The sequence below is a fragment of the Toxotes jaculatrix genome, chromosome 1, assembly GCF_017976425.1.
Source record: "Toxotes jaculatrix isolate fToxJac2 chromosome 1, fToxJac2.pri, whole genome shotgun sequence".
In the NCBI taxonomy this organism is placed as follows: Eukaryota; Metazoa; Chordata; class Actinopteri; family Toxotidae; genus Toxotes; species Toxotes jaculatrix.
The window spans coordinates 20,489,191-20,515,765 of NC_054394.1; the positions used below are offsets into that span (position 1 = coordinate 20,489,191).

Below are 26,575 nucleotides of genomic sequence, written 5' to 3' on the forward strand. Positions count from 1 at the left end.
TCATGCTGCCAGCATGTCGATGGACTCTTCAATCTTATTTTTTCAATCTAAACCTCTTTATTTAATCCATTAATATGTTAACCCTGCTGAGGATCCTTGTTTAGCCAGAGACTGCTGGAAACTGGTGTGCTTACTATGCGATGTGCCGGGGTGTGACTGATGAACTGCGCTGTTAGTGAATATGGAAGAGAGGGACTGCATGACTGGAAACAGTTGACAGGTTTAGTGGAAGATCAGGTTGAGGCTTTCTTAGAGGATGGAGACCTGAGTTATTATTATAAGGATATATGTGTATACTCTTCATCCTGTCGGCCTTGTTTGCACTGTGTGAAAACTCTTTCTGATGTAAAGCAGCTGTCAGGGAGTGTGTTTACACAGTCGATAGTTAAGCTGATATGTGGAAAGTAAAATGTTTAAACCTTTCATGCTGTTGTTTGAGTGGTTCTTATAGCTCACCTTTTGAGCATTTTTTTGTGGAATATAGTTTTTATTTATGGTTTTGTTTTATAGATATTTCTTTCCCATGTTCTATAATCAGCATTGATTTCATGCATGAATACATTTGACCTTGACCCTTAAACCATGTCTTATTACATATAAACTCCATGTTTTGTTGAAATCCTGACACCAGATTTGTGTTTACTGGTTTAGTCCCCCACAAAAGCCTGAACAATACCGACCTGGAAGGTAGGGGATAAATTTGAGAGATGCCTGCTAATCCTGTCATATGATACTAATCTGGTCACAAACGGTTGGCCTCTTAAGCAGAGATGTGACATTTGTATACTGATCATTAGCGGGGTTACACTACACTACACTACTGTGGCTTTTATTGCACAGATAATATTCAGTAAGTGAACGTTTCTCAAAATGAAATCCAGGCGAAAATTATATTTAAAGTGTAAGGCTGGCAATATTCAGTGTTTTTCTTAACGTAAACTAATTCCAACGAAAAGACCAAAACCAACAATGAATTGATCCTGGTAACAAATACTGCCTGTGTTTTCAAAGCTTGAAAAAGCTTATTCCTCTGTGCCTCTTGTCCAAAGACATGCTCCTTCATTACCATGAACATGGGCACTGTAGTTCAGTTTATTTTGAGTCTGCCTCACAGACAAAGATCCATCAAATTTATATAAATCTGCAGTGGAAAATGACTAGTTACTCCTTTTTGAGTAACTTTTGCTGAAAACTGCAGTACTCAGCTTTTCAAAAACTTTTTTTCTCCACTCATTTTCATAGATTTACATCTTGAGTAAGAACAAATAGATAAGGAAGTGAAGCCAGAAGGTATTGCGACGGACTAAAGCCTACAACTTATTGTTGGTTTCAGTTTTTTCATTAGAATTTTTTTTTTTACAAAAAGAAAAAAATGCATAAGACCAGCCTTATCATTTGAACTGGTTATTTCACTACACAAATGACTGTTTACCAATGTTTGCATACTAAAAAAAATGCAGATGAATGGCTTCTTAGTGTAGCCGCAGTTGACCTGGTCCACAGTAATGTGACACGGATTGATAGAGAACTTCAGTTGCTCTTATGTCTCCAGAAGGTTCCTATTAGTAAGTAGAAACAGAGCCTCTGCTAGACCTGCAGGGCAGCCATGAGTCAACAGGGCACAGGAGGGATCATACAGCCTCTCACAGACACCTAACTCAGGACAGATGAAAACAGAAGAAGAACATCTGTTTAAGAACGTTCACCATTGGAAAATAACTGGTTCAAATCAAACATCACATTCTTCTTTATTCATCATTATGTATTTGTGTGTGTGTTTGCTCCTGTGAACACCTCTATGCACATCCACTGCCAGCTTTACATTTTTAGGGTGAGCACATTATACTGTTTCACTTTACATTAGCCTTTTCACTGCAGGAGAAGCTGGGTTGAATGAACCTTGTGATGTGCTTCAACTAAATGTGGGCCTGCATGTTCGCCTTTGTTTTCCATGTGCCTGCTCTTCCATGAGCGCACCTGAGCTTTGAAGCTGCCCGTTGCCCGAAAGAGCTGTGTCTCTACGCTTGTGTGTGTGTGTGTGTGTGTGTGAGAGAGAGAGAGAGAGAGAGAGAGAGAGAGAGAGAGAGAGGGAGAGGGAAATGGGAGCAGGGTTGCGAGCATGGACAAAGATAGCTTTGATCACACTGGAGTGTCACTAATGTCTTGTTCCTCTCTGTCAGAACATCTGAGGTACCATCACAGGTGTGGATGAGAGTGAGAGGCGAGCTGCAGAGGAGAGGCTTCTGTTTATTGTCATTTTTAAAGGTGATTAGCAATATTTTGTAGCTGAAGTTTGGTTATTTTGATTGCAAATTATTGTTCGTCGACACATCAGTGATCATGTTAAATATCCTGCTGTCCGCACTGATCGATCCCGACAGGCGTTTGAGGAGCTTCAGAAGGAGCGAGCGACTGGCATCAATACTAGTATGTATCATCCCTAAGGCGTGTTCAACATTTTTGTGTTCTTCATTCTTGTGTTTTTTTTTTTTTTAATTAAAATATTTTGTTGAACCCTTGTAATGTAAACTGTATGACGCCGTAAATATCTTCTTCAGACATACTTTAGAAATGGGTGCTTCCCTGGCTGATGTATGGCTGCAGGTTTTAGAGGTATTCATCTGTCTTGATCCTCTTCTCTGTGTGACCTGGCCTTTCTGGAGGTCATCCTCTGCTTGCAACCCTCAAGACATGTCTGCTACTCCTGACCGACGGTATTTTAGCCTTGTAGGATTATGTTTGGTGGGAATTAACCCCTAAGACCACCTACACTGCTGCCAAGCCCTCCTCCACATCTGAGCAACAAAGACACAGAGGAAGCAATCATTAGACAAGCTAGATTGAGGGAATGTGATTGCTCAGTTTGTTTGGGAAAGACAGGGTGTGTCTCTGTGTTCATATTCTCACAAACACATGTACTGTAACAGTGGACAGATAACTTTCATAATGTCACTCTATCATTTTGTGTTTCTCCTGTGGCTTGCTTTAATATTACATATATTGTTTGCAGGAAACAGAAGTAAACTGCGAATCAATGCAAGCTGAGATTGTTGCATCCTGTGGGTGGGGTGTGGTTTAGGAAGTCATAGGAACTTAACTGAATGGCTTTTGTGGTTTCCTGTGAGGTGACTTAACCACAAACGCTGCTAATTTCTCTGTTCCAAGAAACGCTTTCAAATAAGGGGTCCCCTTTGAGTTAAGTTAACTAATTTTGTAATCTAACATATGCACTACTCTAAAACACTGCACAAACACTAAGGAAAGAAAAGATTTATGGTCATTATGCGACTAACTTTTTTAGTATTCAGCTCACGTTGTGTTCTGAGGGCAGGCTTCCTGTTACTATGGGCAAGTTGTGCACCGATTTTTGCAGCATTGGACAGGGGAGCATCATAGCTTGGGTGTGTGTTTTCCCTCCAGATTGAGTTTTTTAAAGACCACTGTAACTCGTCTTCAACATAGCAACACAACATTGACCATCATTGCTCGGTGAAAGTGAGCATTCAGCATCAGCAGAGACAGCGCCGTCGCTTCTCCTTATTGTATCCCGGACTGTTTATTCCACGGGATAACAGGGGTGGCACTTTTATAGCAGCCATAAAAATAGACACAAAATAGAAAATTAAGTAAAACTATGAAGCAATAATGAATAGCTGATTGTAATTCTACGACAAAGTCGTTTTTAAAGAAGGCTTTTCGGGCTAAATGGACAATGCCCCCGAGTGTTGCACCCCTCTGTAGCTGCAATGGTCCGCTCTGCACAGACGCGACACGACCGTTGCTCACAGAGTCGAAAGCAGGGAGAGGTTCAGTCAGCCTGCCATTGCTGTACGCCGTCCGGGTGATGCCTCCTCTTCCCAACTTTTCATCCAGCGGTTAGCGACGAAACGTCAAAGAAAGGTGGTCTTATTTGCTTTTTTCTTTCTTCTCAATTCGAGTTTCTTCCATGACTCGATACCTGACTGGACTAACGCTAGCGTTTCGGACATCGAAGATAAGATAATGAACTTTGGACTTTCCACACGGCTTTTCGTGACATGTTTCCCGTCGTCCCGGATAAAATAAAATAACAGCGTAGCCCGGCGTGGCGGCAGCTGGGCGAAAATTCAACTGGAAGGAAAATAGCGCACTCTCCCAAGTGATTATCTAAACAAAGACAACAGTAACTTTTAACCTGCTACTTTTGAAGCGGAATAGGAGAGTAAAATGTCCTCCAAAGCTTCAAATAAGGTGGGTACCTGAACGAATAAAATTCAAGTTGAAGTGTTTAGTTCCAGGATTGTGCTGCAGGCTTATGTAATATGTATGGTAAACTGAAAGGCTAACAGTGGTTTTTGTACTGTAGTTTTTCTATATAACTTTATAGACTATTGGTAGTGGTAATTTAGTATGCATAATGGTGGTTGTGTTTGTGTGTGTGTGTTTTGCTTAGGGGTTATTCTGAAATCTACACCTAGCAGCATAGTATACAATCAGCCATGCTGTTTCTACTGTATTAAGTTCAAAATAACTTATACTGGTTTATACTGGCTGGCAGTTGATAAGCTGTCACTAGTAAGTGACCCACCTGTGACTCATAGTAGGTCTAAGCTCGGCTACCTGTTGATATCTAGAGTCCCAGTTTTAATAGTTTATTAAAACATTGGCAGGAAATGTAACTGAGGAAGTTTGCCCTATGAAAGCCCATTCTGAGAATGTATTTGTTTTGGGTTAGGGTTTGTTGTAGGTTGTCTTTCATGGAAGATATGTTAGTAAGGTGATGATACCTATTGAGGAGAAAGAACTACCTGTTAACCATATTGATCTTTAAAAAATTCTTAACAAACTAACATAAAACTTTCACTTGCTTGTCAAGTTCCAGTTGTGGTCCCTGAAGCCCATTTTGGGGAACCACTAGCTTCATGTGTTGTTTCCACCTGCAGCTCTGTACCAGCTGTGTGTAGTTGCTTTCCATTTGGGAAATAGCTGGATGAATATCTGTCGAGCCTTGCATATTTTGTAGTTTTATGTGGTATATTTTAGATTGTAAGTCATCAGTGAGGCATTCCTGCAGAATTTGTTAACTAGGTCAGGCCAGGTGTTGACAGGCAGCAGAAGAAACTTGAGTATATACTGCAGGCTTTAATCACTAGTTGAATTCTACATTTCCACACACCATGTGTAATATTAAAAAACAACTTGAATATAATAACATAAAAAGTTATTGTAAATAGAATTTAAGTGGGTCAGGTCTCATAGTAGACCTAAATATTTTTACACTCTGTGTTCTATAGTCTTTTTCTAGGAGAGGATTTATTTATTTCATTCTGACAAGTTAGGAATGTGCTGTGTTTGTCTAACAGAGGTGGTGATATTCAGGTTTGGGCGGTTGTTCCAGTTAGACGAAACCAGCTTCATCATGTCAGCTGGTGACGTTATGCTGGACTGTACATGATGGCCTCAGTCACACCTTGACATTAAACTTACTACTGTGTTATGCTTGTGGTTGGTATTGAGCCAAAGTGTTTCATGCTCTTGTTTGTAATTCCAGTGTTTCCTCTTCAGTTCCTTATCATTCTCCATTACCATGGACATCTCTGTTCAAGTTTGTTATGCAGTAGGCAGAACTTTTGAATATTGGTGTTTGCTTTCCATTAACTATATCCTTAGAGCAACATAGCTCTAGGATCAAGGATCTTGATCTAGGCTTTTGTCAAGCAATGAGTTAGCATGGTCACTGTCCTTAGTAATTAAGACTACATTTCCTTTTTCATCGTCAGGAGAAAGGCTTTGTGGTTGTGAAAAATTTAGAATTACAATTTAGAACAGATCAGGCTGCTATCAGTAGAAATGTAGGAGTGGAAGTAGTAGAGGCAACTTGGTTGTGATTAGTGGGCAGCTTAACTAACTTGTGTGATAGTGAATAGAAGGCCACATGTCATTTATAGTCAATTTTTCAAACACATTTATGCTCTCTGAAGGTGCACAGTTTGAGCTCTGTCCTCTTTCTAAGCTAAAATGTTCCATTAGCCTATACTGTGTCAACCAATGTATAGAGGGTTTCTATAATCAGTTTTTATCATTTATCGACTCTCAGTGGAATCTGGATGTAATTATAAAATTTTGTGTAACTGTTCTTACAAACTTTTCCTGCCAAAATTATGATTTCAAGAAAACATTAAAATCAAACCAAAAAAGAAAACAAAGAACTTACTAAGGTTGTAGAATTTTAACTAAATATACTGTATCAGTGAGAATTTTATTAACATTCAGCATCTACAATAACCACAAGTTTTTTATGGGAGACTGGGCATTTTCTAACAAATATCCTGAACTATCTGAACTATTATTTTATTATTTTTATTTATTTCTATTTTGCCCAACCCTAAAAGTCCAGTAAAGCTGTGTCTCCTTTAACAACACCTATTGGGTCACTATCAGGGGTCACTGCACTGATGAACTAACTCTGAAAAGACACTAGATGCAATAAACTTCCAAAGTTGCACCTGGTGAGACAGACACGCCCTTACTAAATTTTCTGGTAATGGATTCCATCATGTGTAGTCAGACATAATATGTGAAATAAGTACAACTCTCCATCCACTGTGTTATCCTTCTCTGCAGTTCATCTCTCAATATCCACATATTTACTCCCACCTGATGAGTCGCGATAAACTGCCATCACACCAGTGTTAGTCACACACCACGTAAAGCTACAGTTAATGATAAACTGCCATAAATTGTTGTGGGGTTGTCTTTCAGGAATACAATAACACCTGTGGGTGTGTTGACCTCATGTCTCAGAGATCAGTAATGCTGTTATTGCCCAATAACGTGTACTAATTGTGTGTCGTTAGGCCAGTAGAGTGTTTCAATACGTATTTAGCATTCAATCAATTGTGACATCTTCGGCAAAAACAGTTGTGGTGAAGAGAAGGAAAGCACTTTGTTTAACCCAGTCTTAGTTGAGGTGGCCTTTCAGTTAGTCACGATAGATCTATCCTACAAAATAACTGTTTATGTTAATTGCTGTTTAGAGGAGGATGTTTTTTTTTTTGTGAAGACGGAAAGGGAAACATCTTTCTGTTTGGTCTTCCTGCTCTAGCACCAAAGACAGAGGAAAGGACAGCCTCTCTGCTTGCCTCTGTTTCCAGATTTGGTTGAAAACTACCCTGATTCCAAACCTTTGAATCACAGTCACAGTCATCATAGCCATTCAAGAAAGTTTTGGTTTTACTTTCATGAATAGCTTGTACCCAGTTAGAGAAACAACCAAGCCAGTCATAGATAGTTAGTGATTATACAAAGCTGTCAGAGTCAGACAGCTCAGGATAACTTGTAATCCCAGGATACACGATTACAGTTAATAGTTTAAAAGACACTGTGAAAATCAGGCTGTCGATGTTGCCTAATATTTGATGAAAGGATGACACATATGCAGTAATAAAAAGTAATGTTTAATTAAAACTTTATTTGGTCATCATTTAAATATAGACTAATAAAACTGACTTATTTAGCCATGGAAATGATCACTAGATAATTTTTTTTACCTGTTGTATCATATTATTTATAGTATCATTAAAAAATCAATTTTATTGATGTCTTTAGACATTGTTGTGCAAATGAATTGGCCATTTAACTAATATCAAACTAGCTGAAAACCATTAATCCACTGAAGAGTTGACATTATCTCTTTGTCACTGTGATAAATGCTGGCCTCATTCTTTGTGTTTGGCCTCTGGCCATTCCTGCTTGCTTTTGTGAATGCACCACAAAAAAAAGAAAAAAAAAATTAGAGCATCAGCAGCCCCTCCAGCCTTTAGACTTGTGTTTTGAGAGGACAGACTGAAATAAGTGGAAAATGCATTTGTATGGAGGAGGTTGTATTAATTAGAGTTGCACAGCGGCCTCTATTTTGCTTTGATGATTACACATCTCCATTTACATCACTGAAGGAGGCAAATGTAATTAGAGGACCAAGAACTCGGGAGCAGAACAGAGTCCTGGTGTTTTTGTTCTGTGTCCTAGGCTCCCCGTCCTTTTTGGAGAATCAGGGCTCATGTGGTAGGTGATAAAGAGAGCATGGAACAGCTAATGTCTGGTGTCTGTGACAAGAAATTAAACGATCAATTTATGAAGCGTTTACCCAATTTTTTGTTGATACACCATGTGATGTGATTTCCCATGGGCTTCTCATACATTTTACCCTATCTCAACAAGTCTATCAGTGTGAACAGGGACAAAGAAGGGCTGGATGTAGTCCAAAACAGATGTGGGTGCACATGACATTGGGTATCTGCATACACAGACGTTCTGCCAATGCCTGCAGTCCACTGGGTCATAAATTTTGACATGTGGACAGTCAGTACAGAATCTTGCACATGCTCATACAACACAATTTACGTGACACAGACCCTCGTAGACCATTTGGCTATTCACATTCAGAAAGCATAAACTGTGCTACAGACATACAATGGTAGGGTGTGCAGTGGGCGCTAAAAGATAAGATAAGATAAGAAGTTGTTATTGTTATTGTTACTAAATAGAAAAAGAAGGACTAAATAATATAAAAGCTGTGGTCAGTATTTAAAAACTTAACAAGGAACAGTTTTGGGCAGGATTGAACAACACATGATCAGTGCAGCGTGGGTCACTGTAAACAAACTTTGTCACTTATTCCTTCTTACACTAACAGGCGAGTCTTTGATTGTAGGCCATTGATTCAGGGTCCTCACAGCCCTTAAGCAGAGCAGGTGTAAGCTGTCTTTGTATAAGATGAGATGGCTGCCAGTTGCCCGTATTGAAGACAGCAGCCGGGGGCCTGTTGGTTCAGCTGGGCTTTAGTTTTTTGGCTAGTTTGCTCTTGGCTGTGACCTATCTGGATCTGGACACAAGTATAATTTAATTTGTTAAAAAAAAAACAATATTTAGGCAATTGTCCATGGAACACAACAGACTTTAACTCAGTTAACTTAAATTTAAGTATGATCATGGCCAGATGCCCAGATTCAGTATACTTAACTCCTGAAGATAGGAGTCCAGTTTTCATTGAAAAAGAGAAGTCAGTGAATTGTGATCAACATGTTATGCTCCTTGGTATCACCTTCTGTCAGACAATAGATAAAAACATTGAGAGAAAGCAGCTGGTTGTGTAATACCAGGATACTCTGAAGTTATCAAGGATTTCTGACCTGCTTATCCTCTCATCTCTGGAGGGGAATCCAGGGCAGATACACACAGCAGGAGGCAGGTGGATAGCAGAGTCAGAAAAAGAGGGAAAATGTCCTCTGAGGGAGGAGGTGATGTAGGAGGAAAGGTTATTGGAGGGGTGAAATGGAGAAAGGAAGGAGTGGGAGGGGGAGATGCGTCAGCTATAATCTGAGTCACATGTCATGAAGGCCTCTCTCTCCTATAATCACAACATTATAGCTGTTGGGCTTTTTCATGTAATAAAGCATGTTGTGAAGCTCATTAATAACTATCTCTAGTGAAGTGAAATGTCTTTATTATGTCGCCCAATGTGGGTCTGGGATTTGTGTGTATAAGACTATCAGTAGCCTTGCAAAAACAGTCCACAAATTTTATTTTGTTCATTGCGGTTTGGCAGTGTCATGCATAACATATCTTAAGGGGGCTGTTATTCAAAGTAGGTTGTACAATAGGGGATTGAACGTTATCTGCTTCACTGAGACATCAACATGAGTTTACTGGATAAATCCTCCCCTTGCTGGGCTGTCAAAGGTCACTAGCTGTTTCTGCAACAGCATGGGTGTGGTTCTTAATTGTAAGATTTTTCCTTAGCATTTCATCAGAATCCATTTCTGAAAAATATGACACAACAAGTGGGCAACGTAGTCCAATCATCATCATCATGCTTCAGTTTAGATCCTCAGTGCCTAATTTTAGTAGTTGTCAGCAAGGCTTATACATTTGATGTGGCAGATAGTCATGTTTTCGTTCAAATGTTTGTTCCTTGGTCATGTTTGAATCTGACTGGGCTGAATTAGTTTTCTAGTGTATGTTTTTAGACTTAAATTTGTCTGTGAAAGCTGAACTCTCCAGCTGTAATGTGGCTATGTGAGGCTAAGCCAGCAGGGCACTGCAGGCAGAACCAAAAACACAGAAGAGGGGAGTAAATGTTGGTCTGCCCAGGATCTCCATGACCTCCCTCTCTCTTGTTTGAATGTCTGGGCTCTGATATTTATCGGATAGTCAGTATTATGTATATGTCAGTATTATGCTCCTTCCTTAGGCCCTCAAGTTTTACTTGCACTTTAGTTTGCTCAAATAAATGGCCTGCTGAAATAAAATGACACACCACCTGTCACTCACCTGCTGAAGCTCTTGATTGAGATGAATGGATGGAAATGTCATATAACCCTAAGTCTTGGTTAGTCCTTTGCTCCTTATCAATCATCCAGCCTAGCAGAGCTAGGACACTCCCTGCATCCCTTCTGGCATGGCAGGTCTCTGCAGGGATTTATCATTCCTACTACAGGCATCAGGGATTTGACACAGGGTGTTTTGTGTGTGTGAGACAGAGAGAGCTAGAGAGGGACAGTGAGAGAGAGAGAGAGGGAGAGGGAGGGAAAGAGGGGAGGGACAAGAGAGGGTGCGTGTGGCAGCCGTGGCTCAGCTGGTTAGGGAAGAGAGAAAGAGGCTGGAACAGATTCATCCCAAGGCTTGTTGCCCTACATGCCTTTACACACACATACACACACACACACACTGCAGTGTGTTCATTTGTTTATGTTCCACAGTGTTAGGGCCATTGCACTGTCTTTTCTGTCTGGGAAACAGAGTCATTAGCCTGTGGGAGACATTGTCAGCTGCTTTAGCTGAAATAAAGAATCACTAGCAGTAAATTTCCCAGATTTCAGACTTCCTCTTCGTGTTGGGATGATTTTTCACACAGTAGGCTGATAGCTGCTAATCATTCTGCAAACAAATACACACTCAGTCCATATGCACATCTTTAAATATGTCTTATCTGTTTGCTAAATAATTCCCAACTATTGCTGTTGTTTCCTACATTCATACCAATGTGGTATCACCAAACATGGTGGCTAAAACTGCCACTAATTTAAAAAAAAACAAAAAAACACATACAGATCCCACTCCTGTTGTCTTTTCTATAGTGTAGAGTAGGTAAGTCCTTAGGATCTGCAATTGATGTGGGCCAAGCCAGGCCTTTTTTTAATGTGTCATATTTGCAAAGCTCAATATCTCTCTGTTGCTTTGTTTGTTTCATATATATCAGCTGTCAAAATGCTCCATGTATACCCTTAGCACACTAGAAAGGCACAGCATTGCAAGTGAGATAACTGCAGGTGAACTGCTGAGTGCACAAAATAAACAAACAGCAGCAGCTAGCAATTTCAGTTAACGATATGATAATGAAGGCTAGCGAATGATGCAAGGAGAGCCACATGTGTTGTTATTGTGGCTCAGAACACTTTTCTCACCTATCGACAATGGTAAAAGACACCACACATTTATTACAGGATTCAATAAGAAGAAAGCTTTGATACTGGTTTTCTTAATGTAGATATGTTCCATGATCAGTTCTATTTAAATTGCTTTAGGTAAGCCTTTATGATACTTCTTTAAGTATGCACTGTGCAGCTGTAGTCATAAACAAACTGTGACTTAGTTTCTGCAGATACTCAAAAGTAAAGGACTTGGATCAGGGGGCAGAGAATGTAATCAGGAGAGAATGGATGTGTTTCTGTTATTGCTCTAGCCAGCGGTGGCCAGCCCTCTGAAAACAGTGTAGTGATGTTCACTCGTTAGCTGTATTTACACTACTGAATAACAAGGCTTCATTACGAATTTGCAACATTTGTTCTTTGCACATTGTAATTAGTTAATTAGGTGCATTTGAGGGTGTAAGCTTCCTCCCTAGTAAGGGTGCTTTGAGTTCTTTTTTACTTGTCATTAGAAGTCATCTATGTATTATCTTTCTGTGCTTGTGCATCTTGTTAAAGAATGTGTGCACCCCCTCCCTATCTCTCATCTCTTGGGGGAATGGTAATTATGTTGCCAATTGAGTGCTGGGAAAATGGTTGCTCCAACAGTAACTCATTAATTCAGTATAGATTCTGCCCCACAACATGCCTATTGTAGCTAAGTCCTCAGAAGGCTTGGGAATGCTGTTGAGTGGGCTTGGCCTCTTGTTTTATGGCAACATTCAAATCTGCAGACTATGAGTTGTGGTTCAGAGTTGCGTAGTTTAAATGATGTTGTGCAACTTGAAATTTGAAAGGCATTATGTTTTTACTTCTGTGTCAAACATTCCAACTGCCTGCTCCAAGTTTATGTTTGAACATTCAAATGTTGCTCTTATCAACATGATCTTGTGTAGTCTTTGCGATTTAATTGTGAATTGTGGCAGAGGAGACTCTACATTTGCCCTTGCTGCTTGTAGCTAATTTTGGTCATTCTGTGTGTACAGTGGAGGCAGGGAAACATAAGCAGACTGAAAGACCCCATGCTGAATCACCCCTTTGATTAACGTGTGTGTGTGTGTGTGAGTGTGTGTGTGTGTGTGCATGCGTGTGTGTGTGTGTAGGGCTGCTTGCCCATTTGGTACATTGAGTTTCGCCACCGTCAATCCCAGCCAAGTGAAAATCCTCAGTTACAAACTAAGACTGCAACACTACAAATTTTTGGTTTCTCAATATTTACACAATAGTGTAACACAACATGGACACTTCTTTAACCTTTGAACTCCTTTAACAACCTGTTATACTCACTTGGTATGAAACATCGCAAAGAAAAATTTTGATTTCCATGGGCAGTTGCCTGATGATACTTGATGTAAATGTAATTTTGTTGTTAATTAAATACCATGAAGATGAAGACACACATGAAAGAGCTGAGCATAGGTGCTACACCATCAGAGCCATCGTCAACACAAGAGGTTTTTTTTTTCTTTTTTTTGGGGGTTTGATTATTAACCAACATATGATTTAGTGTTATCATAGATCCATTTACATCATGGCAACTTCTCAGAAACTCTAAAAAACTCATGACAGTGGTTGCTGACACTCCCATTACCAAACTATGAGTCTTTTTACCTCGCTTTTACAGTCACTGACACCTGTCACTGATGTAGTCACTGATATTTGGTATTTTGGGTTTCTAAACTGACCCAGTTACAGTTACATTATATTTGGTGGTTATGTTGATCTGTGGCCGTTTAATTTGTACTTATTGTCAAGGAGAGAGACGATGGGGAAAGGAGACCAAACAAAACAGATAGAGATGTTTAGGTAGAAAGATCCAGAGTGAAACCATTTGAAATGAGAAACAGGCATAGTTGGGCCTTGTCTCCTTATCTGCACATTCCTGTAGAGTCTGTGTGTGTGATGGGCGGGGTAGGTTGAGAATACTGATAGTTGTGTTCACGGTGATTGGCTGAATTCAAATGTTCCAGTGCAGGATCTGGTTAACGTTCTCAGTGCCTTGGCTTACTGTTGATTTCCACAGACACAAGTATAGTGGGTGTGTGTCTGTGTGGTTTTCTTTTTGTTTTTTTTTGTAGAAGCACTTTTTTTGTATGCACATGTCTAGATAGTCCCTGAGAAACGAAAGTATATCGAAGCAACAATGAAAAACGAACGTGTATCCAGACAACACTGAAAAGCGAATATATATCACCTATGTGTCCTTACAGCATTCAGTGCTTTCCTCCTCTCATATTCACTCCTTCATATCAGCCACCATATGTGTATGTGGGATTACTGAACTTTCATTTATTATTGAAAGGCGGAAAATAATCATAGTTTCACAGGACGACAGACCAGAGAGATCACAGTAAGATAAGAGATGTAAGACATAAGAATATATTACATATGTTATTGGGAGTCAGTTCTAGCTTTGGACTTTTGCCTCCCCTACCTCCACCTGCACCCCCCAAAGGAGAAAACAGAAAGCTTTTTCTGCAAAACATCTTCCAACCCTTAAACATTTCACACTGGTGAGGGCGGGCCACTGTCTGAAACTGAAACTTTGGAGTTTGTGAGAAACCCACAGCTTGAACTAAACCAATGTGAAGGATTGTGGGAAAATGGAAAGTCAGAATCCCACCAGAAGTTACCACTGCTGTTCTGTGACCTTGACACTCCTGTCTCTCTAGGCAGAGAACAATTAGTGTGGTTGAGCTGGGATGACTTTGCTGCTGGATAAGCTGCACATGAGATGCTAGCCTAGCCTAGCCGTGTGTCTGGGTCAGTGGATAGCAGTGAACAGCCCACTGCACATCAACTCTGTGGAGCTGCACTATGGTCAGTGAAAATAATCAGAGCCTGCACTTGACCCAGAGGCTTCAATGAGGCTTTCATTTTTATTTCAGTCAGATATACTTTGCCTTTGTGTTTTACACATGATTTCTATGAGTAAAACGGGCCGGTTGCAAATAGATGTTAAATGCCAGATTAAATGTTCCTACAATTAATAGTATAATCAATTAAAATGTTAAGTGTTACCTCAGGCACCTCAGTAGGCAGCTGTGATGTAAAAAGCATGCTCATGAGTCAGCCCTGTTCAGAAGATGAAGTGCTTAATAGAAGAATCTACATACAGCTCCTCATTATTTTACCCTTCCTAACTTATGTGTTTTGTAATCCTTCATTATTTCCTTCATATTTTATCTAATTCATTATAGGTCTGTGTTTTATGTTTTGTAACCTTCACATTTTATATTCTGTATGGTTTTTATACCTTGGTCAGTGCACTGCTGTTAAAGAGGTTTCAATCTCAGCTATGTCCTGTCATGGTTAAATAAAGTTATATGCATCTGCCACAACATCCTTCATAACAAGAATTTCTCCAGTATTTGAGCATAATATATAAAATAGATATGGGTAACTCATCATCAACTACCAAGAGCTAGGCATGTAGTGATTTCTTTTTCTCTTCCAGTACCAAAATCATTATATTATCTCACAGAGGCAAAAAGGTGAAGCTTGAACTCGTCAGTGGCGGATTTTACAACAATCAAAACCACTAGTGATGTCCAGATTTTTTGGCCACGATCCGAGTCCTTTAATACTGAGTATCTGCCAATACCAAGTCTGAACCCTTTACTTAATTTACGTTACTTAAATGTTCATTACGTAGCCTGTGAATCTGACACATTGAAATAACACAGCTGTAGGCTAGTTAATCTCATTGTTTTTAATTAACTTCTTGATCCAAATAGTGAAGGTCATGGTTGAAAAATATAAGGTCTGTAAGCTTGAATTCCATCTGCCACAGTGACATGAAGCAATCCACTACAAAGAAATTACTCTCTCTGTTAGAACTAAAAGAACACTAAGTTCATTTGTGGTTTTACAATGGTGTTACAAAGCAGAGGGTCTTCCCTCACAAACTATCTTTGACAAGTACTGGCAGTGGCGTGCAGAGAGCACACAAAGCGACAACAGCCAAGTTTAATTTAGGACTGTTATCAAGTTACTGACAGAATTAACATGAAGCAGCGACAGCTGATATGAACTACCAGCGGTGATGTTTGTCATTAACCACCGAAAGCTACGTTCAGCACCGACTGAAATGAGAAGTTGCAGCTAAATGTTTGCTGCACTGCTTTGCTAATGGTTTTTAGTGTCAGAGCTCAGTGAATCTAAGTATATTTCCAACCTGAGTCTCTGAACTCAGTCACTCACCGCTGCGCCCAATTAATATTTCACTTTCACTCGCTAATTTTCTCTGACTTATGCCGCAAGATGCTGCGCTGTAGAACCCGGCTGTCTTAAAGGAGAGGAGCTGCAGCACAATTAGGCTGAGGTGTACAAAACATAGCAGAGTACAGTGATGAAAGGATCTGATTTTGATCTGCGTTATTTTAGCTGATACCAAGCCACTGAAGTATCCCTAGATTGGCCCTGATACCGATCCTTAGTTTCATCTTGGGACATCTCTAAAAACCACAGTTTCATTTATCTGTTTCTGGACGTGTAATCTCTCTGTAAAGTGACAGAATCATGTGTAGTTGAAGGTTAGATAAAACATAGACTAGTCATCTGCTAGTTGGCAGGCTACTACAGCAGTAAGACAGATGTGTTCACCGATGTTCCCTGCTACTTTAATATGACTTTTATCTGTGTCCAAAATGTTTAACAGTATACTGTAAGAGCCATGCTTGCTGCTGTAACAGTGTTCTCCAGTTCTGCATCCATCCGTCCATCCATCCATCCATCCATCTATCCATCCATCTATCCATTTCACTCTGTCTGCTTTCATGAGACAGCAGCAGTAGACTTCAGAGGGAAGCATGGCTCAGATTAACATTTTAATCCAAAAGCCTGGATTATAGGTTTTGTATTTTATTCCTACCCTCACTATTCTAGCAGTGACTCTGTGTCAGATAGTTTTCAGTCAGAGGTGTGGATGTGTGAGTATGTGTGTGTATGCTGTATGTTATGTTGAGGACGGTCCTGATTGAGGGGTTTTTAACAGAGCTGTGTGACAGAATAGAGCTGATGTTTGAGACTAATTACCTCAAGCATATTTGAGCATGTCAGCACAACAGTACATCATTGCTGACTGAGGCTCTGCATCATCAACGTCATCTGCCTATTGGCTACTTGCCCTCATCTGCACACCCACACAATCGCAAACTGCCCTAAAAATGGCTATTGCTGAATTCATCTGTTTAACACTGAAGGTGACAGCAATTATTGTGCTGGGTTTGTTGTTGCATGTGCACGTCATAGGGCAGGACAGTACACACTATGAAAGAAATATGAAAGACTGAATGTAACAGCTTACATTAGATGCTTTCATGCACTTGCATATGTTTGCTGTTGAGTGCTTGCCCTCCAGAAAGAGCATGAGCATGTGTCTCTAATTATGTGTTGTTTGACTGTACTGCTGCCTCACTCTTTCCTCTGGGTCCAGTCAGAGGGGAAGATATGGTTACCATGGATACAATTGCCCCAGTGATGGGTTGAACTGCTGGTACAGGGTGGTGATTCTGTGGGATATGCCAGTCTAAACAGTCCCAAAAATGTTAGTCTCTTCTCTTCTCTCTTCTCCTATTCTCTTATCTTCTCTTTCTTGTTATCCATGAATTTATAGGACTCTAATACATATGACCATCCTAGCTGTTTTTGTTGCAGTGTTTTGATCCCTCTGCAGTACAGCTGAGCAACATAGCTGGGTATTTATGTAGTAAAGGGTTGATTTTTTTTTTTTTCCCCCTTCCATCGATCCATGTTTGTGGTTGAGGTTGTGTATGTATTTGTGTTTACAGGAGTGCTTAATAGCCATGAAGAAAAACTAAGGCCAGCTAAGACCAACAGCAATTTGACCTTGGTGTATTTGAATAAAAACATGTGAGATAAATAGCCTTTATAATATTTTACAGCCCTGGTCCTTAATGCAGTGGCCACTTGCCTTCTAACACTCCCTCCAAGTGAGGCTTGATTTTTTTTTTTCTTTTTTAAGGCTGTGTGTTGTAAGATGAGGTGAGCTATACAAGGAGGAATTTTCAATAGTGTGCACAGGGATTAGAAGCTGAAGCTATTTCCTGCAAACAGGAAGTGGAGTGTTTTCCTGTGGGTGCTGTGGCTGCTCTTGCTTACATCCTGTCTCGGGCTATCAGAGAAGAGCAGGCACACTGACCTAAAGCTTTGTCAGGATTTTTCCTCACACTTGTCGTCATCTAGACACTCGCTTCTGCTAGCCCATTGCTCAGTATTCCTCTGTGTTCCTCAGAATGGCCTGGCGTGAATAGCGAATTGTTCTCACTGAAATGTCAGTCATGACCCATTCTTTCATCTTTGTCCCAAATTTTAACCTGTCTGTTTTTTTTCTAAAAGTGCCTTTTACACTTTCTGTTTTATACACCCACTTTATGGAGCATTCCTGTGGTTCAGATGAAGGGAGGTGGTAAGTAATGGACCACTGAACAACAGTTTCATTGGTGAAGCACTGATAAAGAGCTTCCAAACTGCATTTCAGCTCACGACTCATAAGATGACCTCATTGTCACCTGCTGCTTTGTCAGTTTCTTTATCATGTTAAAGAATGGAATTCTATTGAGTAAGGGAAAAGGAGAGGTAGTTAGGGATGTGTTTGACTGCACATCTCTGCGCTTAATTATTCCTGTGTACTCAATACCCTCAACTTGGGTATGTGACCCAGGTCAACATGTTTGTGGCTGTTTCTGGCTGAATGCTTCTATTTCCCAAAAGTTCAGTGATGCTCATCAGCTGACTTTTTATTTGGTCGCAGAGTGGATGGGCTTACAGTGCACAGATTCTTATGATCTTGGCAGTGTGTGCTCAGTTTGTGTAGACTCTAGGCAAATGTGAACAAGTTTGATGAATATGCAGAGTGAGAGGTATGCGTTGAAGACTTGCATGCTTGACCTGACCCTATTTATCATAGCTTTCTACAGCAGGTTATTATTGTCCATTTTAGCACTCATTTTTCTAGTCAAGTTCATCAGTATGCCCCAAAGAACTGGATTAGTCTCTGCCTTTGAAGATCCTGAGTGAGCTGTTATCATCTGTACTGGACTGTGTGTTATGGTGGGCCAGGCAGGGCCAAGCCAGGCTGGCTGTAGCGTTAACAAAGAGGCCCTGTAGTGTTAGATCATGGCTTGTGTGTACGTGTGTGTGTGTGTGTGTGTGTGTGTGTGTGTGCTTGCTTGCGTGCGTGCATGTGCAAGTACACACGTGTGTGGTTTGATGGGTGCTCTTTGTTTCCCAGCCCTAGGCTTTGCTGGCCAGAGCTCAAGTCTGACTAATATGGATGTATAAAACACACTAGGCTGCCGTCAGTTTGTGCAACATCAAGCGCACCATTGTTTCACACAACTCTGTGACTTCAGAGATAAACCTCATCCTTTGTTCCCGTCAGTATTTTTATTATTGTTTTACTCTAGAAAATGAGACACACTTGTGTTCATGTTTGTCTTGGCCCTACATGTTATGTGATCTTTGCGTTTGCATGATCTAAAATGTGCCTGTAACAAAATACACAAGATAACGAAATGACCTTTGACACTGAAACGCAACTGGTGAGATCTTTTCAGCACAGAAAATTCCTCTCTGTGGATTTTTGTTTTATGAAAGATGAGACCACATTGGTCTCCCTCATCTACATCATTTAATATTAGTTGTTGAAATTCACTCAATTAAACTGATTGAACTGTGTGTCATTGTTCTGATGTCTCTTAATAAATCTTACTGTTGGCATGATTATGCCACTTGATTTTGCTATGACCAGGGCTTTCAAAGTTTTCCTCAGGCTTACACTCTGTTGCTGTCTACTTTCTCCTCTGTTTATATCTTAGACTCAGTCAACCAGTATTTTAATCATCACTTCACATTGCAGTGATTAATTACTATAATAATCTCATCTGAGAGACAGAGCTGTGCTCCCAATGGAGTAAATACTCTAAGTAGCCTAAGAGACAGATCAGGTCTTAGATACATCTTATTTGAATTAACAGCCTACCTCAGTCCTAACCAAACTATCTCAAATGTCTTGGCTGTACTGTATATCTCTCTGTACCTGAGATTGAAGGAGTGGCCCACTGTGGCCTGCAGAGGGGCAGAGATTTTACCTCTTGCGAGCTGAACATAACTACACATTTCCCTACACTTTTCCACCATGGTATATTGGACAGAGAATGACTCTTTCTCTCATACAGCACCCACTCAAATGTTAAATAGAACTTTAGTTGAAGTCAGGCCAGTAATCTCTAAGTCTTTGGTTTCTCCTAGGACTCATATACTTACTGGTGCAAGCATGTCTACACCCTTATGGCTCATACAGCCTCCCTTATACTGTAAGCACTCCCTTGCAGGGCTTATGGTCAGTGTGTGGGTGAGTAGATGTGGGTGTTCATTACTTCAGACTTGGAGGAGCAAAACATGTTTTACACAAGAGGGCTTACTGGCCCTTTTCATTCTCTCAGGTTGCCTTGAATAGGGATTTAGTTTAATGGTTATCATTAATTTGTGTGAAAATAAAAACAATCATGTCTTTTGACATGAACTCTGGTACAGTTTTTTGTACCCTGTCCCCTCTGTACTGTAAATGTACGTTGTATAAGCAGCCCACATCCTTGTTCCCCTCCTCCTCCTCTCTCTCCTGGCTTCTCAGTGCAACCCATAGTTCAAGGACAAGGCCACCTGCCTGCCTGACCGCCTTGTCACATGATCACAGGACGTTGTTTCTCATGGCGTAGCCCCTCTGTGTCTGCCTGAACTGTTGGATGAATGAATGGATGAACGGATGGATGAATATATCACAAAACACTTTGGAGGACTGCATGTATTTGGGAATGTTGGGGGGAGCCGTGGTTAAATGGGTCAGGTCCCTTCACACAATAGTGGCATTACTGTGGGAGTTGTACGGGCAGACATGGGAGGGGAGAGAGGGGAAGGAGGGATAGAGAGGGGGGACACCCAAGCCCTCTGTGCCAATTATGGACATAAATAACATCCACACAGTGCTGCCATGGAAATTAGGGTCAAAGGGTTAGCTTTGCATTCTGGAGGTTAAGGCCAACTGATTCATTGTTATACATTGCAGTGTAGTGAAAGGGAAAGACTGCAGCCCAAACCCAGATTAGGAGACCTACAGTAAATGCAGCATAGGTTAGTGTTTTCAGGGCCACCTGTAAACACTAACCTAACACAGTCCAAAACCCAAACATACTCCAATTATGTAAGGTGAAGAAAGGCAGCAAATGCTCATATGAGAGAGGCTGGAACAGGCAAATGTATGACATTTGGCTTGAAAAGTGACTCACATGATTCATTGCTTATCAAAACAGTTGCCAATTCATTTTCAGTCAATCGACTAATTGAATAATGGTCTCAGCTGAAAGTTGTATTCATGTGAAAATGTGCTGACTGTGACTCCACGCCTTGCCGCTACAAACACTAATGAAACTTAAAGCAAACTGGTTCTTTGCATCTTATCTAGATCTCATATCGAGCTTCCTTCTTTGGTCGTGTCTTTTTCTCAGCGAACAATATGATGTGTCTGGACATGTCAACAAACACCAGACACTCTTATCAGTTGGCTCTTGGTCTGTCTCCTCATCACATGCACAAGGCAACTCTGCAGTGTGAACCCTCTGTAAACTGTGTATTTAGGATAAGGTAAGCTGATGACAGTAATGACCATGATAATGGGTGAGAAGGTTTGGGGATTAGGTGATGATTAAGGGGTGAGGGAGTGAGATTAACACGATGATAGGGTGCACACATGACATGGTGTGTTATTTTAAAAGGCTGATTATAGAAGGTGTAGTAAATGAGTACCCTGCCACGTGTGTTGGTGTTTATGTCTTTCCCTCTCCTGCCACATTAGTCCGTGCTCAGCACTCTGCCACAGACAGCTGTACCATCACTCCCTGCAGGCAGGCAGGCAGACAGGACAGCAGCGTTGCTTCATCAGCTGGAGGGAAGCAGAGTAAAGCTGTAATTTAAAGCTTGGGACAAAGCAGTCTGGGTTTTAAAAAAAGCAGTGCTTTGAGACAGAAATTGAAGAGTGTCTGTTTGAACTAATAATAGTAACATTATCACATTCTTATAATTTCACATTGGGAGTTTTCTAGAATTTTCTCTGCTCCATGTGGTGGAACCGGCAATGGTGAATCAAAGAAAGACACTGGTAGTCCTGAAGACTTTTAATTAATAAAATAGAAATTTACTGAAAGATGAATCAGACAGAAAGAGAAACCTGTGTGACGTAACTAAATTAGAGAATGTGTAAGCAAAAGATGCCTGTCTGGCAGCAGATTAATCCAGTGTGGCAGGTCAGAGGAGCAGCTAAATACTTTATTTTCTTCAGCTCTCTCAGATGACCCAGCCAGAAATAATATAGGAATGTTCACTCAATCTTTGTAGCCTCAGTCAGGCTCTGCCAGTTGTTTACTCATGCTGCTGTCATTCATAATCTTTTCACATGTAGACCTTTGCGACTCCACGACTTAGTCATGCAAATAAGCAAAAGCAGCACCTTGCTGGTAGCCAAAGAACAACTCTTGTACTGAAACTGAACAGGATATGGAAGCACTAGGTATACATGTAGCTTTTAGACTGCAGTTCTTTTCTAAAGCTACATATAAACAGTGTTTTATTTGCAGAATTTCATGAATCAGTGACATTTTGTATGTGTCTGTTAAGTATTTCTTTCCTGCTGCATTAAGGCTTGGCTGGTTAAATGTGCCCACATTGTGTCAGTACTCCACGTCCTTATAGGAACAGAAAGATTTCACAGTAAAACAAATTTAAAAAAAAAGGCAGCAATACATATACAATAAAAACTAGTGATTATTTTTTTCAGTTCTAAGTGGATTAAAACCTGTTTTTTTGATGTGCAATTTTCATGGTTCCTTTGCACTTTCTGATGATTTTTGACACTATGGTTCACAAAGATTGAATATGTTGCAGGGTTATTGTAGACTGCATTTGAATGCGCACATATATCTAATAAACTGGCCTTAGGGTACTGATCCTTTCCCTCTTGTGTCTTGTGTTGCAGAGTGCAGCGATGGAGGAAACAGTCATATGGGAACAGCACACAGTGACCCTTCACAGGGTAAGTGTTTACAACTCTTTAATCCACTCTCCCCTTTCTTCTTTTTTGTCTTTTCCCCTCTCTGCCTGCCTTTGGCATCCTATTCCTGTTGTATGTCTTGTGTGTTCTTCACTTTTTCCTCACTGTTCCTCTCTGTCCTCTGCCCATCCATCTCTCTTCTCACTCTGCACTGAGTGGGCCAGCTGTAGCAGCAGGATGTGCGGTAATGAAACAATAGTGAGGGAACCCAGATGGCAGGAAACAATGCTAAGGAAGACAGAAATCAGTAACCACTTCCTTACTACTTCATTTCATTTCCTTCCTGTTGGCAACATATTCTTCTCCTTAACACAACTCCAGGGAAAGAGGGAGGATAGTTTTGGGACATGTGTTTTTTGTTCTGAGTATTGTCACATGTAATTATGATCGATTGTATTTCCTAACTTCAGGAGCCATTGTAAGGTTGGTGAATATCACAATCACAATATCACCATATTCTGGCACAATCCGCGTCATCTGTTTAACTATCAAACTGTTCAACGCCATATTCCCCCACAGAGAACAGACATACTCATTCTCTTATTGCAGGCTGAACTTCTGAATGTACTTTGCTTTGAGACAGTAAACTCTCCTTATTTGATGCTGTTGTGCCGTGGGATTTCGTAGAGCACCTGTCTAGACTGGCCTGCTTGCTGTAATCTAATTAGCAGCAGCTTTATTGAAGCTGAAGGAGCGGCCCAGTGTGGCCTGCAGTTCTCAGCCTTGCTGCTCTCCTGAGTTGTTGTGGTTGTAAGATTAGCCGTTTACACCACATGGTTTGCTCCCTTGGTGCTGGCTTTAGTGTAGGCAGTAACACAGCAGTCCTCAAAACCTCCATGGAAACATCTTAGAAAATTAGCAAAATAACTTTCAAATGCATGGTTTTGTTGTTGTCTACAGTAAGTGCCTCAGTCTTTTACAGCCCTTCTTCACTGCACAAAACATCACTTAAGTAACAGTTTTACTGATAATTAGCCTGCAGAGAGTCTAATTTAGTCTAATTCTGTTTACAGCAAACCCAGGCTCAAGTCTAATGTATCTGCTATTTATGCCATATCAGTCAGTCTTGTATGTATTTCTATGTGTATAGGCCCCAGGATTTGGGTTTGGCATTGCCATCTCAGGTGGACGAGACAACCCTCATTTCCAGAGTGGAGAGACATCCATTGTGATATCCGATGTGCTGAAAGGAGGTCCTGCAGAGGGACTGCTACAGTGAGTGTTTGACTACATAGCTATAATTATTATTTGATAATAATATTGAATCTTTTTCAGTATGTTAATGCTGAAATAAAACAAAATTTGTTGGAGCAAAGTTAGTCTGAAGTCAGAATTATCATTTTATTCTGTTAAAGACAGACATAAAGCATTTATCCATTGTTAATGTTATTTTTTCTGTTTTTTCCTGTCAGAGAAAATGATCGAGTGGTGATGGTCAATGCTGTCTCTATGGACAATGTAGAGCATGCCTACGCTGTGCAGCAACTCCGCAAGAGTGGCAAAAATGCAAAGATAGTGAGTTCAACAGACTGTATTTATCAAGCCTGGATTAGGGTGAAATACATTTACAATGATGCCTCATGGTAGAGAGCACTATTATGGGACTGTGTTTATTCTCTTCGAATTGCTGTATTACAGAATGCAATGATTTTATTGTGAGTCTTTTAGAGAAAATAATGTCTTCACCTTTTTAACATTCAGAACTTTGTCCCCTTTTCCCAGACCATCCGAAGGAAAAGGAAAGTACAGATCCCTGTTTCGCGGCCAGGAGACAGGGAGACAATGTCAGAGCACGAGGAAGAGGACAGTGATGAGGATGATGGCTATGAGCACCACAGTGGTCGTGGTGGCCAAAGTGCCTATGGAGGAGCAAGTGGAGGCACGGGCACTGGCAGGCGTCACGATCGTGAGCGTAGCAGCAGTGGCAGGCGGGATCACAGTGCCTCACGGGAGAGGAGCATCTCACCCCGCTCTGATCGCCGATCGCAAGCCTCGTCTGCTCCACCCAGACCTGCCAAGGTCACCCTTGTCAAGTCCCGCAAAAACGAAGGTGGGCAACACAAAGATGACTATTCTTATTGTGAATACATCCAATTTACATAAAACTCAAAAAATATTATAACAAAATACTGAAACAGATTATTAAAGACATATGTATAAATGAAATGACAGATTCTGGAGTTTCTCAGTTTTCGTGGCACTTACAGTAAAGGTAAATCAGTATAATCAGAAGACAAGACTAGTTAAATGGGGACTAGTTAAAGGGTTAAATTTGTGTGCTCTGCTAATATTACTTTGTTATGCTTATCAACAAGCAGAGTATGGACTCCGATTGGCCAGCCACATCTTTGTGAAGGACATCTCTCCTGAGAGCCTTGCTGCCAGGGATGGAAACATCCAGGAGGGAGATGTTGTACTGAAGGTGAGAGAAAAGCACCAGAGAGCATGTGGTAAGACAGGGTTGTTCAGAGTGGGTATAACAGTAATGGGGAGGTAAAATGATAAAAACATCATTAGAATAAATGTGTATGCGAATGTGTAAAGAAATGGCTTCAAATAATTTCATAAATAGAAGGAGTGAGGTGGGGTGGAAGAGGAGGAAGTACCAGATATTCTTTATGATGAAAAAATGTTCACTGGTATTCTGGGGTAATCTGTGAGCTGCTGAAAGTGGCCCGTAGAGTAAGGTCACAGATCATTAGTATGCAGGCTCACCAGCAGGAATACCACACATTCCATTATTCCTCTGAATTTTTATCCACTCAGTCTCTGAGGAGGGAAAAAGTCCTTCTTCACATTTAAGAGATGCATTCAAAATCTAATTTATTGTATCAGTAGTTCTGAAGAGACATTTTCTCAGTGAAATTTGATTGCAGGACAAGCACCAATAGAAAGGTATACTTGAATATAGAAAAGAAAGTTTGGCTTTATACAGTGTATATGATACAATACTCAAAGTGTTGCTATCCCAATTATCATACACTTTTAAACTTGTTAATAGCCTCCTAAACTTTTTTTTCCATTTACAGCATAATGTTAATCTGAGGTAGAACTACTCCATTCATAATTCTTCTTTGCCTTTCGATGATTTTGTTTTCAAAAGCACATTGTGGGCTTTACAGCAAAATTCTGCAGCGATGATAACTTGTCCATTCAGTTCTTGTGTTGACCTGCTTCTTTTCCTCTCGCAGATCAATGGCACAGTTACAGAGAACCTATCACTGATAGATGCCAAGAAGCTGATTGAGAGGTCAAAGGGCAAGTTGAAGATGGTGGTGCAGAGAGATGAGCGAGCCACGCTGCTCAACATTCCTGACCTTGATGACAGTATCCCATCAGCTAATAACTCCGACAGAGATGGTGAGACAACACACATGGAGCAGTCCCTTGTTGGATGCTGCTAGGATTTGATTGCTCAAGCTGTGCCTGTTTTTACAAAAGACAGATCTACATTTGTTTTCTTGTTATTTTAACTCAGCCCTGATTTATACCATTGATTAAATGCTAATACATATTTAATGTTAATTTCACAGACATTTCAGAAATACATTCACTGACATCTGATCATTCCAATCGATCCCATGGGCGAGGTAGTCGATCACGTTCACCTGACAGGACTGAACCATCGGAGCATCTCCGTCACTCACCTCGACAGATCAGCAATGGCAGGTGAGCGAAGTACACATGCACACACATGTGACTGCAGTTCTGGTGGTGGGACACAGCTGTCACACATGCCACAGTCATACATCCTTACTCCCACCACTCCAACTTCATATATCATGTTCACACCCACGGATTAGTGGATGCTACGTAAGCACCTTGCACCACTAATGCATAAATCAATAGTAAAGACATAGCATGCATAAACCATCACGCTCCCTCTGGAGCCATTACTGAGTTTCAATAATGCTTTGCTCTGGGAGAGGGCTTGGGGAAGAGAGGAGGGATTGATCCATCTCCTGATGGACTAAGGGCTTGTTTTGAAAAATATCCTAGAATC

At 40.6% G+C, this 26,575-nt stretch overlaps 1 protein-coding gene across 10 annotated transcripts in view; it reads left to right on the forward strand.

Annotated features, from left to right (window-relative positions):
* Nucleotides 1–26,575, forward strand: part of tjp1a (tight junction protein 1a) — a 62,697-nt gene that overhangs the window by 11,138 nt on the left and 24,984 nt on the right. For 5 of the 10 annotated variants that reach the window (XM_041049307.1, XM_041053314.1, XM_041054098.1 and 2 more), the window contains exons 1-8: nt 3,814–4,230; nt 22,498–22,554; nt 23,663–23,787; nt 23,985–24,087; nt 24,295–24,622; nt 24,888–24,994; nt 25,764–25,932; nt 26,106–26,241. In XM_041049307.1, coding sequence (XP_040905241.1) covers nt 4,207–4,230; nt 22,498–22,554; nt 23,663–23,787; nt 23,985–24,087; nt 24,295–24,622; nt 24,888–24,994; nt 25,764–25,932; nt 26,106–26,241 — 1,049 coding nt within the window. In that variant the 5' untranslated portion in view covers nt 3,814–4,206. Of the gene's footprint in view, nt 1–3,813; nt 4,231–22,497; nt 22,555–23,662; nt 23,788–23,984; nt 24,088–24,294; nt 24,623–24,887; nt 24,995–25,763; nt 25,933–26,105; nt 26,242–26,575 lie in introns of those variants that run through there. The other 5 variants (XM_041050179.1, XM_041052527.1, XM_041055723.1 and 2 more) reach the window with 2 other exon arrangements.